Raw genomic sequence first — 13764 nt, 5'->3', positions numbered from 1 at the left:
TTAGTTGTCTGTCTTGGCAGACAGCGTACTCTACATGGCTGGAAGGCTTCTTTCATTAACCTTATTTGTGAGGTTGCTCTGTAAATATAGGTTACCACTCAGGCAAATGTAATTCCCCGAGGGAGGCATTAACATCCTGTTATCCAGCATCTCGCTGACGAGTCACCAGACTGGAATGGACACAGCAACAGTGTTTTGGTTAGTTTGGATACAGCTGGATTTCTCTATGGTCAAGCTGTCTGCTGCTAAGAGCGACCTCATCTTTTAGCCGGGGGGTGGTGACCCCAGAAGAGGTAGTGACTTGTTGGGATATGGATGAAGATGTCTTCTGAAGGCAGGAGAGTGCACTGAATTCTACAGTGGTGCTGATCACGCTGTGGCCTGTAACAGATGGCCCATGTCCCTCAGGGGGGAGCCTGTCTCCTGTGCACCGTATTGAGGCTGTCGACCATCTGGGCTGCAGCCTGATGAAGATCTTCAGAATTTACACCCCAGTGATTTGCAAGGTTTTGCATGCTCGTACTCTACAGAGACGTGCTCCAGCCTGTCTAAGGATAGGTCCGGTCCTGTTCTGTCCAACATCAAGGTTTTGCTTGGACAGGCACAAGAGGATAGACAAGGGTGATTAGATGTCCTGTCCCGTACAAAACTGAGATCTAGCTGAGATCTAGATGGCAAAGAGGATGATAAGATAGTTGGTGAGTTGGCGCCCAACTGTGTGTCAATATCATCATGAGTCCAATAACCATCAGCATTTAAATGCTGTCACTAGCGCACCATCAGGACTTTTCTGGCCAGATCCCATGTTGCAATCCCACACTTACGTCTGGGACCTCTGTATTTCATCTTGATATTCATTCCCCTCAGCGCTAAGAATGGAGCTCCATGTTGGCTAATTGACGATGAGCATTACAGCCCTTCTGTCCATCTGCCAATGCCCCCGTAAACACCATTACATCCCTGCCTCGCCCCGTACCGCCTCCATTAAGGAGCGGTGCCGATCGATACCGTTTCCACCTAATGGTGATTAATTATTTACCCAATCATTTTGGTTCCGCGGTGTTCCATTAGCCAGCCCGTGCTTATGGTAGGCGGTGAGTAGGGCTCGTTGGTGCTGAAACCCAAATTGTAGATGGGGAGGGTGAGAATGGGGAGGGAACCAGTCCTGCAGAAATGCGAGGGTCCAGCACAGCGCCATCTCTGCAAAGTTAAACGATGATTTATGGCTCGGAAGTGATTGCCGGCGCCCATCCGCCGGAGATGTTCTCATCAATACTGTGGCTGAGAGGAAACTGTAAAGAATAAACCAAAAAAGACGCTGACTTGGCTACAAGACTCAGCAACACAGAGTGTGAGTGATCCAGAACTCGTGAACCCAGGATATAGTCTCTTTAACATCGGCGCTTTGTGGTCTGCCAGTACTGTCATACGCCGCAGGGAAGGCACCATTAATAAAAGGCAGAGCGGGTTGGAGACCAAGCTGCCATGACCTGACCCAACTGCATACTTCATGAGGGTCAAAAGGTGCCACCACCGTCTGGACCAGGTTCTGTCCATCAGTGTACCCAGCTGTTTAAGTGACATTTTTATATGATGTTATAATTAAAACTGCCAGTCAGTGCCTTTCTTCCCTGAAAGCAGAACAGACCTTCAAAGCACTGAAGATGCTAGAAGGAAGTTGCACAGAAAACCCAAATTAAGGCACATAGAGTGTATCATTGGCCAAGGAACCCTGAGCCAAATGAGATCTCCATCCCCTCGTCCAGCGCCGCCTTTGATTGAACCTCACCTGCAAATATTTAGCACAGAAGTCGTGCTGTGCTAATTAAGGAGTCTGTGACAGTGCTCCACATGCATCGGGCTGGTAAACACATACTTCATCCATGAACCCCATTCCAGAAACAATGTTTTTCTGTTGAATAATCTTCCACCCCATTAGTCACTTGCTGCCACCATGGTGTAACAGATTCACAAGAGATTAACAGATGCCAGGGGTATTGCCTGATAATTCCACATTCATGTTTTATTGGTTAAACATAGCAGGGAATGGTGAAGGTCTTTAAAAATACACGTTATTTATATTTAAATATATATGCATGTGCTTGTCAGTCTATTAAAAACTATATTACATCAATTAAATATTATACCATTTAGTTACCCTGTCTTTCTCAGATAGGCTTTAAGTTATAGCTACATAAACAAACATACAACTAATTAAAGCTCTTTCACCCACTAAAACGGAATTTTCTCACATTTCCTATGTACTGAAATCATCGACAACCTCTGCTAGTTTAACATCCAAGTCACAACAGTTGCTGGATGCTCCAACCTTCTATTCATTGAAGATCTGGTGAGGCACAATGCGATCTAATTGGTTGGAACCAATAGTGAAGGACAATGACATCTGATTGGCTGGAGCTACAGTAAGCAGGTGCATGAGGTTCTGTGAATTTGGCAGAGGATTGGGCACCCATGTGGCAAATTCCTTGCGAACTGGAAAATGACTCTCTGCTAGTGGTTACACTGGGTTGAACGCTTGGCGTGCCTCTGTTGATTGCAAGAAAAATATTAAACTATCAGTGCTTCCCTGCAACAACTCAACATTATCCCCAGGTTCTTTCAGCTGTAGAGATGAAAATTTCCACACAATGAAAATTCATGAGAATACAACAAGTCATGTGACCACTGGACTTATTACACATTTGCTCTCTTGGTCAAAATAAGAGTAATATGAAACTTTCTCATGCCCTTTTCTATGAATTCAAACAAATTCTTTTCTGTGATAAAGTTAGAATTTTGGTGAATTGGTTGAAATTAAAAGAAGAGTGAACCTGTGTACTTACAGCCAATATAATCATAACCTGAACATGAGTCATTTAAAAGAAAAAAAAATTAACATTTCTGTTATGTATCTGAGTAAAGGAACGTGGGCGTGTTCATTTGGCCAGGTGCATTGTGGGATCAGACAGGCCCCAGCTGTGAGGGACCCTCGGTGGAAAGGTTAGCACCATCAAGTTTTACCAGCAAGCTGAGCATGGTCCATAGGGAGGGCGGATCCTCGCAATTGTGCTGTCCCCCCCAGTGTGCTAGGAGCTCCTCCTTGCTGTCTAGGGAGGCTGAGCATAGCACACAGTGGTAGGCATCACCAGTCTGGAGTGTCACACTTTTAGGAGGCAACATGTCACCAGCAGGCTCCCCAATAGGTTCCTCATACTCCACTGTCACCTCTGGCTCCCCCCGGTGGTGGGAGTAGATGTGCCTCTTCAACTTGGAGAAAGAGAAAAATTCCTCCCCACAGCTACCACACTTGACCCGACTCCTGCGCTCGTTAGTGGCGTGTTTGACCAGCTCGTCCTCAGCCTGCTGGCACCCTCTTGTACCAACTTCCCTTAGGTTTGCCTGAACCTCCTCACCGTGTACATATAGCAGGTGCAGCTTTATGTCAGCGAAGGTGGGCTCGACAGTGTGGCAGCGGCTACACTTTATCTGCAGCTCTGTGGGATCCTCCTTCTCCTGAGTCTGCTCGTCCGTCGAGTGGGGGGGCATCACACTGCAGGAAAAAGTGGGATATGGAAAGATAATGTTCAGCCCCTGTGACAAGCAGAATTACGGGGTATGTAACAAAATAGAGAGTTGTGAGTAATGAGGGTAGCATACTGCTTGTAACAAAAGCACAGAGCATTGTATGAAAAGTACAGTACTATAAGTGTTAAAATGGTAGAATGTTGTGAGTAATGAGGGTAGAGCATTGAGTAATGAAGGCAGAGTACTGTATTTAACAAAAGCGTAGAGCATCATAAGTAAAAAAGTTACTGTATGTGATCAAAAGGCAGAAAATGAGTAAGGGTAGTATACTGTGTATAACAAAAGCATAGTGCATTGTGAGTACGGAGAATAGAGTACTGTATGTGTCAAAAGGGCAGAATGTTGTGAGTAATGAGGGTAAGCATACTGCAACAAAAGCAGAGAACATTATGAGTAAGGATGGTACTGTATACGACAAAAAGGGCAGAATGTTATGTATAATGAGGGAAGCGTACTGTATGTAAAGAAAGGGCAGAGCATTGTGAGTAATGACGGTAGAATACTTCATGTAATAAAAGGGCAGAGCATTGTGAGTAATGAGGGTAGAGTACTTCATGTAATAAAAGGGCAGAGCATTGTGAGTAATGAGGGTAGAGTACTTCATGTAATGAAAGGGCAGAGCATTGTGAGTAATGAGGGTAGAGTACTGTATGTAATAAAAGGGCAGAGCATTGTGAGTAATGACGGTAGAGTACTTCATGTAACAAAAGGAAAGGGCAGAGCATTGTGAGTAATAAGGGTAGAGTACTTCATGTAATAAAAGGGCAGAGCATTGTGAGTAATGAGGGTAGAGTACTTCATGTAATAAAAGGGCAGGGCATTGTGAGTAATGAGGGTAGAGTACTTCATGTAATGAAAGGGCAGAGCATTGTGAGTAATGAGGGTAGAGTACTGTATGTAATAAAAGGGCAGAGCATTGTGAGTAATGACGGTAGAGTACTTCATGTAATGAAAGGGCAGAGCATTGTGAGTAATGAGGGTAGAGTACTGTATGTAAAGAAAGGGCAGAGCATTGTGAGTAATGATGGTAGAGTACTTCATGTAATAAAAGGGCAGAGCATTGTGTGCAATAGAGGTGTAACGGTATAGTTTTCCCACGGTTCGTTATGTGTTACGGTTTTTGACCACGGTAACTACAGTTTCGGTATCTTTGTATATAAGAAGAAAATAAAAACACAACATCCTTTAATTAAACTATGGCTCATTTTTGACAAAAAAATGGCAGCATGACTAATTAGACCTAGTTTGTGATTCTACTGTATAAAGTCAAGCTCCGTAACTTGGTGCTTTGTCTATTCTATTTTAAATTGACAGTGTACATAATATGTACAGTACCAGTACAGGCAATATTAAATTAAAATATAATTAAGTGTAACATCAAGTGAGCTACCTGTCTAAGCTTCGACAATCTGGAAGTGATTCGCCTTTCTCTATTTTATATAAACAGGGTACATACTTGTATATCACTGTTAAAAAGCAACCACAGGAAATCGCAGCACAGTTAGTGTAGATGGACAGATAATCAATATTACAAACTCCACAACCCAAGACAGCGCAGAATGTTTTCGATGCAGCAGACCCACATAAGTCCGCACTACCATGTGCAGCTCAAAAGCACACATGGAGAACTAATGCATGAATTGGCTTTAATGGGGGCGAAAAAACTTATAGTGGCGAGTGGTCAAGCCATGTTAATAAAGGAGATGACAGCTCTTTTAAAATGAAATACTCTCTTTATTAACAGCCACTATGGGTCTAATACTAATAGTAGAAGAAACAAGGAAACCAAGAGTTTACATGAAATGGTTACACGCTGATGAAATGCACGCATTTCATGGCAAACTTTACACAGCTACCACATTTACAATTAACTACACGGATATACTTATAAATTTACACCGTTTAAAGATAAGTGCGGTGCAGTACAAAGCACTACGGCTGCTGACCAACCCCGCAATGTCACATTATGTCAATATTGTTGACAGTGGGTGGGATCACCGCTCATACAATGTCGTATTGCTAAAACGACGTCGATTACGTTTGAGGCATGTGGCTGCCTTTAGACAGGAGGCGGATAATTTACATCATCTGTCGCATAATGACGTTTAAATTCTAGCCCTAGAAAATAAGATGACCCCAGTTTTTTATAAGTATTTTTTGGGAAAAAAACACCATCTTATATTCGCGCCAGTATGTATAGGAAAATCACAGGCATATCATAATACTGTGTATATACTGAACCATCAGGGATGTACTGAACCGTTCGATAATATACCGTATACTGTTACAACCCTAGTGTGTCATGAGGGGAGAATGCTGCATGTATGACATGGACAGAGTATTGTGTGTGCTGAGGGGAGAATGATGTATGTAACAAAAGCACAGATAATTGTGAGAAATGAGAGTACAGTACTGTATTTAACAAAATGACAGAGCGTTGTAAGTAATGAGTGTAGAGGATTTTTTTTCTATAATTAAAGGTAACACCATTACCCTTCGACAGGGACGTCTTCCTCCTGCTGGCTGGCAGATGGCTGCATGGTGAGAATGACCTTATGAGCCTCCCTCAGGTGGCTGAGGTACACCCCCGTGTAGCTGAAGACCCTGTTGCACAGCTCGCAGGACTGGCCCCTGCGGGGTCGGCCCTCGGCATGGTGCAGCTTCATGTGGGTGCTGAGGCTCCCTGAGTGGGCGTAGGCCTTGCGGCACACGGGGCAGGCATGGGGCCGCCGGTTGGTGTGGCTGTTCATGTGACTCTGCAGGTGGTGCTTGAATTGGAAGCAGCGGCTGCAGGTGGGGCACCGGTGAAGCTGCCTGGCAGACAGGTACCCACTCTCAGCGCCAGGCCGCTCAACTACAGGCTCTAAATCCCCCACATCAAGTGTGTTGCTGGGGAGCTGGCGGCCCAAGGGAAGGTCTAGTTCCAGCCGCTTCGTGCTGGAGTGGGGTGGTAGACCCAGCAGCTGTGGCACGGTATCCAGAACTAGCACCGGCTTTGGCCTGATACTCCGGTACTTTTTGGAAATGTCCAGAGTCTTCTCCTTGGGCCCAGTCGCTACTGGGTGCAACTTGTCTGGTACTCTCCTCCGAAAAAAGGACAGAGACCTCTTTTTCCTAGCCTCAAAAGCCAAGATGTCCTCGATGGTTTTCTTTTTCCTGCCCCTCTTCTTGCCAGCCGACTTCTGTAAGGTGCCGAGCCCTACGCCTGGCAAGCAAGTCCCTTTTGCCTGTAGCTGGCTCTGTTGTGATATGTTTGGCACTTGCTTTTGGCACACTGCATCAGTGTCCACAGGAGTCCGGTGAGCCAGACTGGTGGAATTTGCAAGGCCACAGTGAGGTCCAGCAAAGCCCTTCTCAGCGGACTTTGCACTCGTCTTGGCTGGAGGTAAGAGGGAGTTCTTCATCTTGGAGTATGGCAGGATGGGCAGCTTCCCCTTGGGCAGTGAGGGAATGACCTGGACCACTTTGCTGAAGACGGCTGGCGAGAGGACAGTGATGGCACCAGACTTTGAGATACAGGGAGCATCTTGGTTACACTCTTCCTGTACTTTATCCACAGAGGTGAGAGTTTCCCCAGTCGTATGATACAGGTCCCCATCCACCTTGGCGACACTCTCCACCCTGGAGCTAGAGCACAGGAATCTGCTGTCGGACAGTAGGGCGGTGACAGAGATTTCGGAGGAGCCAGAGTCTATTAGCATGACCTGATCTGATGACTCTGCCTTGGAGGGACTCTCCAGAGATTCGGGGGGCCATGTGTTCAAGGTGGCCGCCCCTGTAGTCGGGCTCTGCACCTGCACCGCGGGGGCCTGACCCACTTTCTCAGGAATGCTCCTGCTCTGTGCGGGCTGGTACCTTGGAATTGGCAGTTTTGGAGTTTTGGTGAAGGATGGACATTTCTGAGCCTGCTGCTGTGGTGCAGGAGGTGACACCGACGGGGGCAAGGCAACCAGAGAGAAGGCACCCCCCTGCCCAGCCATTTGCATCAGGGCATAGTTCTGGGCTGGCATCACGATGGACTTGGGGCCGACAGTGGGTGTGGCGTCAGATGGGGTGGAGGGCGTGTGGCAGGAGAGGATGGCAGGAGCAGACACCCCCGATGGGACTTTCGGGGCAATGCTTCGGAATTGCAGGGCCCTCATCTGGTGAAGTGGTCTCAGATCTTCTGCCAAAACAACTGCCGGTGTGAGAAATGGGTCTGCCATCCTATACATCAGATAAAGTCTACACACGCATTGGCTGATTATGAAGAGTGTTTACACCCATTGAGCTGTAATGTAACTTGAGGGGCCCCTATTATTTCCCGCACAGCTGGAAGCCAGGCCTTTGCTGAGACTATGGGAGTTTTCTTAGTAACCTGAAGGACCATTCTCCTTCAGTCCCCTTTACCTAAGAACTCTTAAGGTGACCCTGAAACGCTGGCTAAGCGGTAACACCTCTTGCCTTGCTCATCGGCCGATTCCTCTAAACTAACCTTTATCGTTTAATGCATGCGTCAGCCTCCTGCTGGGAACACACAAACAAAGCATTATATTTGCTGCATTATTTCTCTCAGAACTATTTTGCTTCGTTGTTTATTTGATATTTATAATTGTCATTATTTAATGATAATTTTATTCCTGTATACAACATATTTCTGTGCTCTGTGTATTTCACAACAAATGATGACTGAATCACCGTAACCCCTGTGGAATTGCAAATTCCGGTCCAGGTCATGACCGGATGTCACCAGCATACTGGCATGTTCCTCATAACACAGCGTTTTGGGCACTATCAAAATCAATGCGGCCATCGCTGAACTAGAGAGCACTATGTTTTACATGCATGTAAAGAATATGTACATACAAAAACAAGGAGAATAACAGAGAAAAATCAGAAAACTGATAATTACTCATCGACGAGGAATATCAGTAATTATGCAGTTCCGGAATGAAAGTGTATTTGCCTGGGACAACATCTGTAGATGGAGGACTTTCACTGTGTGTGTGTGTGTGTGTGTGTGTGTGTGTGTGTGTGTGTGTGTGTGTGTGTGTGTGTGAGAGACGATGGAGCACTCAAGCTCAGTCACTCCAGACGATTGGAATTGATCTCGATCACGAAGTACATTATTCTAGGCCCCGGGCAGTTGGGAGGGGGGGTTGTCTGGGCAATCACTGTGGACCACATTAAAAAGACCAACAGATGTTCGCATCTGAACCAAAGCCCATCTCTGTCAGCCATGGAAATACACTCCTCTTATGTCAGAAGGGCTGGGAAAACCTTTATGGTCTAGGTGCACATTAACAAACACCCACATCGTTTCCCGCCTTTCGAAACTCCATGGATACTCCAGTGAGGAGTGATGGTGCGGCACACCTCACCCCACAACAGCCCCCCGCCCCCAGGGCACTTTATAGTGAGGGCCAAAGATGTTCCATCTCCCAGAGAGATGAAGATGTGAAATACACAGGATTCCTGATCCATTAGCAGCGGGGGAGGCGTTATGTAACTTGGCAGGTATGTGATAGTTTTGATTTGCAGCCAAACTTATGCTGTATTCAAATGGAGGCCTATGACCAGTGTATCCCAAAACATCCCTTTGAAAAGTCGGTACAGATGTAGGCTGACTGATAAGATGCTAACCAGAGATACAGTTAGCTTGAAATGACAGTGACAGGATTTCGTAAAGGAGGGCATTTTCAAAGAGAGACGCTGTTTAGCCAGATATTGCTCTATCATCTGCCTTAAAGTGGCCCTTTCTGGGATCCTGGTCACACAGAGATTAGCACTGGACAGGGCTGTAGGGTACGGCAGATGCAAGTACCGGCATCATGGTCGGGCCTGTATCACTCGGGACCAGAGCACGTGGGCTGCACCTCCTCCTCATGGCAGCCATTGCGGTACGTGGCCTAGATCAGTTCCCAACCGCTAGTCTGTAGACTATTCAACCGGGTCACTGAACACTGGGCAGAGGTCTGTTTAAAAAAAAACAATATATTTTCAAGCCATATCTGTTTTATGACCCTTTACGTTTGTAGGTTATGACCCCCCCCCTCCCTCCCTTCGGTAAAATGGAACAAATGTTCCATCATCACCACGACTGAAAGGCTGCGGACCCCCAGCCTATATCGTTTTTCAGGTTGGATCTAGGTCGTCCCCCAACATCCCTTCCTGAGAGTCTGGGATGTTTAAACTTTCGGACAGGATGTGAGGCATTGTTAGACGGTGATGGCTTTCAAGTGCCGCAGCAGACAGGACCTGTGCCTCGCCGGCTCGGACGCTGTGTTCCGTTTCCGCTCCCTTAGGAGGGAAGACTGCCCCTATGCAGCTGGCCTGGGTAACTTTCTACATACTGGTGACAGGCATATTTGCACACAGAAACGCACATCGGTGCATTTCCTGTGCTGCTCTTAAGGCCCGAACCTGCTGGTCCTGATCGATAGCTTTGACACCGTAGACTCTGCCCCCACACATTGTGTAATTCCCCGGCGATCTCGCCACGCCGCCACCGGCATCACTTTTCCGGGACTCGTACTCACTCTGTGCTTGCATCTTTGGCCCGGTGTGATTCATTTCCAGCTTGGCCTTTCCAGTTCGGTCACGCCAGACTTCCTGCAGAAAGAGGGACGCACACAACAGGATGCAGGAACCTTTAAATGCCACTCATATTTCTGCTTTAAATAAACTGACTTAAAACTCCGTTAAAAAACTGATCACACTGCTTGCAGTTTAAGTGAACTAATGGCAGCCTTGTGGAGCACCTGCTGGTGGATAGGGAATGTGCTGTCCAGGTAGTGTCCTGCGGGTGATGTCCTGTCCAGGTAATGTCCTGTGCAGATGTCTGGATCAATTGTAAGACTTGATCAGTAGACATTTACTTTTACATATATTTAGCAACATGTGCCGTACAAGTGAGGCAAACAGCACAATATCAACATATGTGCTGTTGAGTGCATAAGTGTAACCAGGCTGTTCTTCAAAACAATGCCCAGGTGTACGTGGTACTGGACCAAGAGAAGTGCCACAAGTCTTCCAAAACGGGAAGGGAAGACATACACAATCCACATTCTCCATAAACCACAATAATTCCTTTGTCTGATTCACGTCTGATTCTATGACAGCCAGTAATTTTTAGTGGGATAATGATGGTCTGGGTTCATGGGTGGGGATGGGGTGTGAAAAGACCCCCTACCCCACAGTAACATGGCTGTTTGCCCTCCATGGTTGTTGTTATGTGTTCCAGGTGTTCCAATCATCCTGCAGATGAGCTGTCAGAGGCCACCCCACCCCCATCCCCTCTCCACTGAGACAAGCATGGGAGGATGGGGTCCTGCCCCACCCCAGCCTGTGTAAGTGTGAGCGCATGCAGCCAACGAACAGCTCTCCTGGGTTCTGCTCCACCCTTCATATGTAGGCACACTGAATCTATCAGTCCTGTGGTTTAACAAGAATAATCACCCACCTACAAACACAGACATACATTTTTATTGCTTCAGTCAAACACAGAAGGTTTATCTTCTCCCTCTGCCGTGGGACGTTATGTTTTTCAGTGAGCTCAGACTTTATCTGCTTTTGATTGCTTTTCCTGTATGCGGACAACCTGCTCCCATCCATCCAGCTCCACCCCCTGGGAGGGTATGTGGTGCGTGGATGGGCTGATGCATTTTGTGGGAGGTGAGTCACTGTGAGGGGGGGGTGCAGTCTCATCCCTCAGCCGTGATAGATTGGGGGGGAGGGGGATGAACCCTATCAGGCCAAAGACATACAGGTCAATAGCAGACAAAGCTAACCTCTCGTTCACGGTGCTGGACATGAGGAAACATCCTGCCGTGCCTACAACCGCCCCCCCCGCCGTGCCTACAACCCCCCCACAAAGGTGATCTGCTGATGAGTCTGCTGCTTATCGGGACATTTCCTCTGTCTCAGGAGGCAGGATGCCAGTAAGTCTGGTGATGAAGGTGGAATTTGAGCTCTGTTTATGAGGATATGGGTGGACCTGGATGACACTGACTCAAGAGTCCCGTTTGTGGTCACTGGGAAGACGCCTTCTGGGGTATCTCGACTTCACCGTGGGCTCTGAGGACACGGAGTGTGGGTTCGGCACACCGTCCCGTAAAGTGAGGCTGGATTATCGTAATGGGCTGCAGCCCACATACAGGAAATATCTGCACACGGCAGCGCTAACGAGAGCGGTGGCACATAGCTGGCCTTCCTCCAGGCCCCACGCTGAGGACCAGCCCTTCTGCCCCACGCATGATGTGGCCTAAACCAATGTACAGAGAAGGTGCTCTTAGAAGCTGTGAAAAGCAAGGGATAGTGAAAGAGTGAGAACACGGGAGGGATGGTGGTAGAGTGGTTACGGCTGTGGACTGGTAACCTTAAGGGCGGGGGTGGGTTTGTTCTTTCATGGGCCCACTCAAAAGTCATTTTGGGGCCTCTGGTCCCTACTAGTGTAGTGACTATTTGTGGCCACATGGAAGGGCCCCACCACATATGCACACTTTCCGTGTGGTAAGTACCGCTGCTGCTTAATGCTAGAACTGCCCGTTTCCCATACCAATGAATTTCAAACTCCTTTAATCGCCAAGCAGTTCTAGTGTTAAGGATGCTGTATCGAATCATTTGACATCTTTCTATGGTACGTTTGAGGGAAGTAATAAACTGCTTAAGTGAAAACCCAGCAGGATATATTGGTTATATCTGTAAATGCTAAAATCTGACCCCCATCACCCAGTGTTTACAGCTCAGATTCCCGCAGCTTGTCGTACAATTCCATGAGAAAGTTGACCAGCACCCCACCTTACAGGTGGTATCTCCCCCTTTACATCATTAGTGTTGTAAGTATTTCAATGTTTGTTTAATAACCTTATTACTTAAACAAGGTGATTAACAAGCAGATGGATCTACGTTTCATTATGTGACTCTCACCCTTGTTCGTTCGCCGATTTCTTGTAACAACTAGTCCGATAGCCATCTGCCCGTTGCCTAGTAACCGACAAATACACCTTTTTAAACAGAAATTCCCTGAATCGTCTGATTGATCACATCATCACTGACCACAGACCAAGGACTGGAAGCGGGTTCTGCCAAGAGTTTCAGGGTGTTGCATCATCATGTATCACGCTCGTGAGGGAAGATGATGGATTCCAGGAAGGGTTACAGGAAACTCGGGAGGCCAAAACCCCACCCACCCCCGCACCACCTTTCACTTTCATCTCACATGATTAACCATCCAAGCTGATGAACCATTGGCTTTTCCAGTGAAGAACCTCTCTAACCTCAGCTCACTTCAGCAGAGATGTCATGTGGCACATGGTGTTTGGAGGGCGCCAGATAAATGCACTTCTCACCCTGTGACCATGACATGCTAAACACCGGTATGGGTTTATGGCAGGTGCGGCGTGTAACCAGAAGGGTGCTGGTTCAAATCCCACGATCGGCAGAGTGACTTCATCATTGAACCCTTGAGCAAGGCCCCAATCACTCCATGGACTGTATGACCCTGCGTCCTTTTGGATTAAAGCATGTTAAAATAAATAAAGTTTACTCACATAGGGCAGGATTACAGACTCAGTAAAGTCCACTGCAAATAACAGCGATGGCAGATGCATACTCTGAGCCTGACTCCACCTGAGCCTGGTATTCGCCGTCACACCAGGGTGGGACATGGGTGTAGCATCATCCACCCTTGGATGCACTTTCAGATACACCAGATGGCTAACATACACCCATGTGGTACGACTTGGATCCTGAACAGCAGAGAAAGGTTTTGTCCTTTATCTAACTGCACATTAACATCAAGACCCTCTCCCCCTTAAAACGGCCCCTGTAAGCCTGTGGGCCATGAGGCTGAATCAGTGGGCCTGCAGTGTAGTGTTTGCTTTGGCCAGTAGGGAGTGCCATCGAGGTCACGCCAAACTGCGTTCTGTGCAGTCACATGGCACACAAGGCGTCTGTGTCTCCAGGGACAAAATAATAAACATTAAAATAATAAGGCAGGTCACGTTCCAGTGGCGAAGCAGATGGGATGGGGGGCAGATACAGGGCAGGAAGTGACCCCCCTCCCATCATCGCCCACCTGCTCCCCAAACCATGCCGCCGTGTTCCTAAGTCTCTGGCTCCTACCGCTCATCCATATGGTCGATTCTGCTCCATCTAAACCTCCTTCACCTTCCAGCATGGAGGAACAGTGTCTGCTCT

The 13764-nt window shown here is 47.3% G+C and overlaps 1 protein-coding gene across 18 annotated transcripts in view; it reads right to left on the bottom strand.

The window, feature by feature from the left end:
- Positions 1–2005: 2005 nt before the first annotated feature.
- The window catches only part of LOC125742439 (zinc finger protein 438-like), a 31161-nt gene continuing 19402 nt past the window's right edge, over positions 2006–13764 (bottom strand). For 5 of the 18 annotated variants that reach the window (XM_049014456.1, XM_049014444.1, XM_049014467.1 and 2 more), the window contains 3 exons: positions 10104–10176; positions 6079–7750; positions 2006–3550 (listed from right to left, as the gene is read on the bottom strand). In XM_049014456.1, the coding sequence (XP_048870413.1) occupies positions 2962–3550; positions 6079–7750; positions 10104–10137 (2295 nt within the window). In that variant the 5' untranslated portion in view covers positions 10138–10176 and the 3' untranslated portion in view covers positions 2006–2961. The other 13 variants (XM_049014531.1, XM_049014546.1, XM_049014540.1 and 10 more) reach the window with 10 other exon arrangements.

The sequence above is a fragment of the Brienomyrus brachyistius genome, chromosome 1 (assembly GCF_023856365.1).
Source record: "Brienomyrus brachyistius isolate T26 chromosome 1, BBRACH_0.4, whole genome shotgun sequence".
Classification (NCBI taxonomy): domain Eukaryota; kingdom Metazoa; phylum Chordata; class Actinopteri; order Osteoglossiformes; family Mormyridae; genus Brienomyrus; species Brienomyrus brachyistius.
This window is presented reverse-complemented; position numbering and strand designations above follow the sequence as displayed.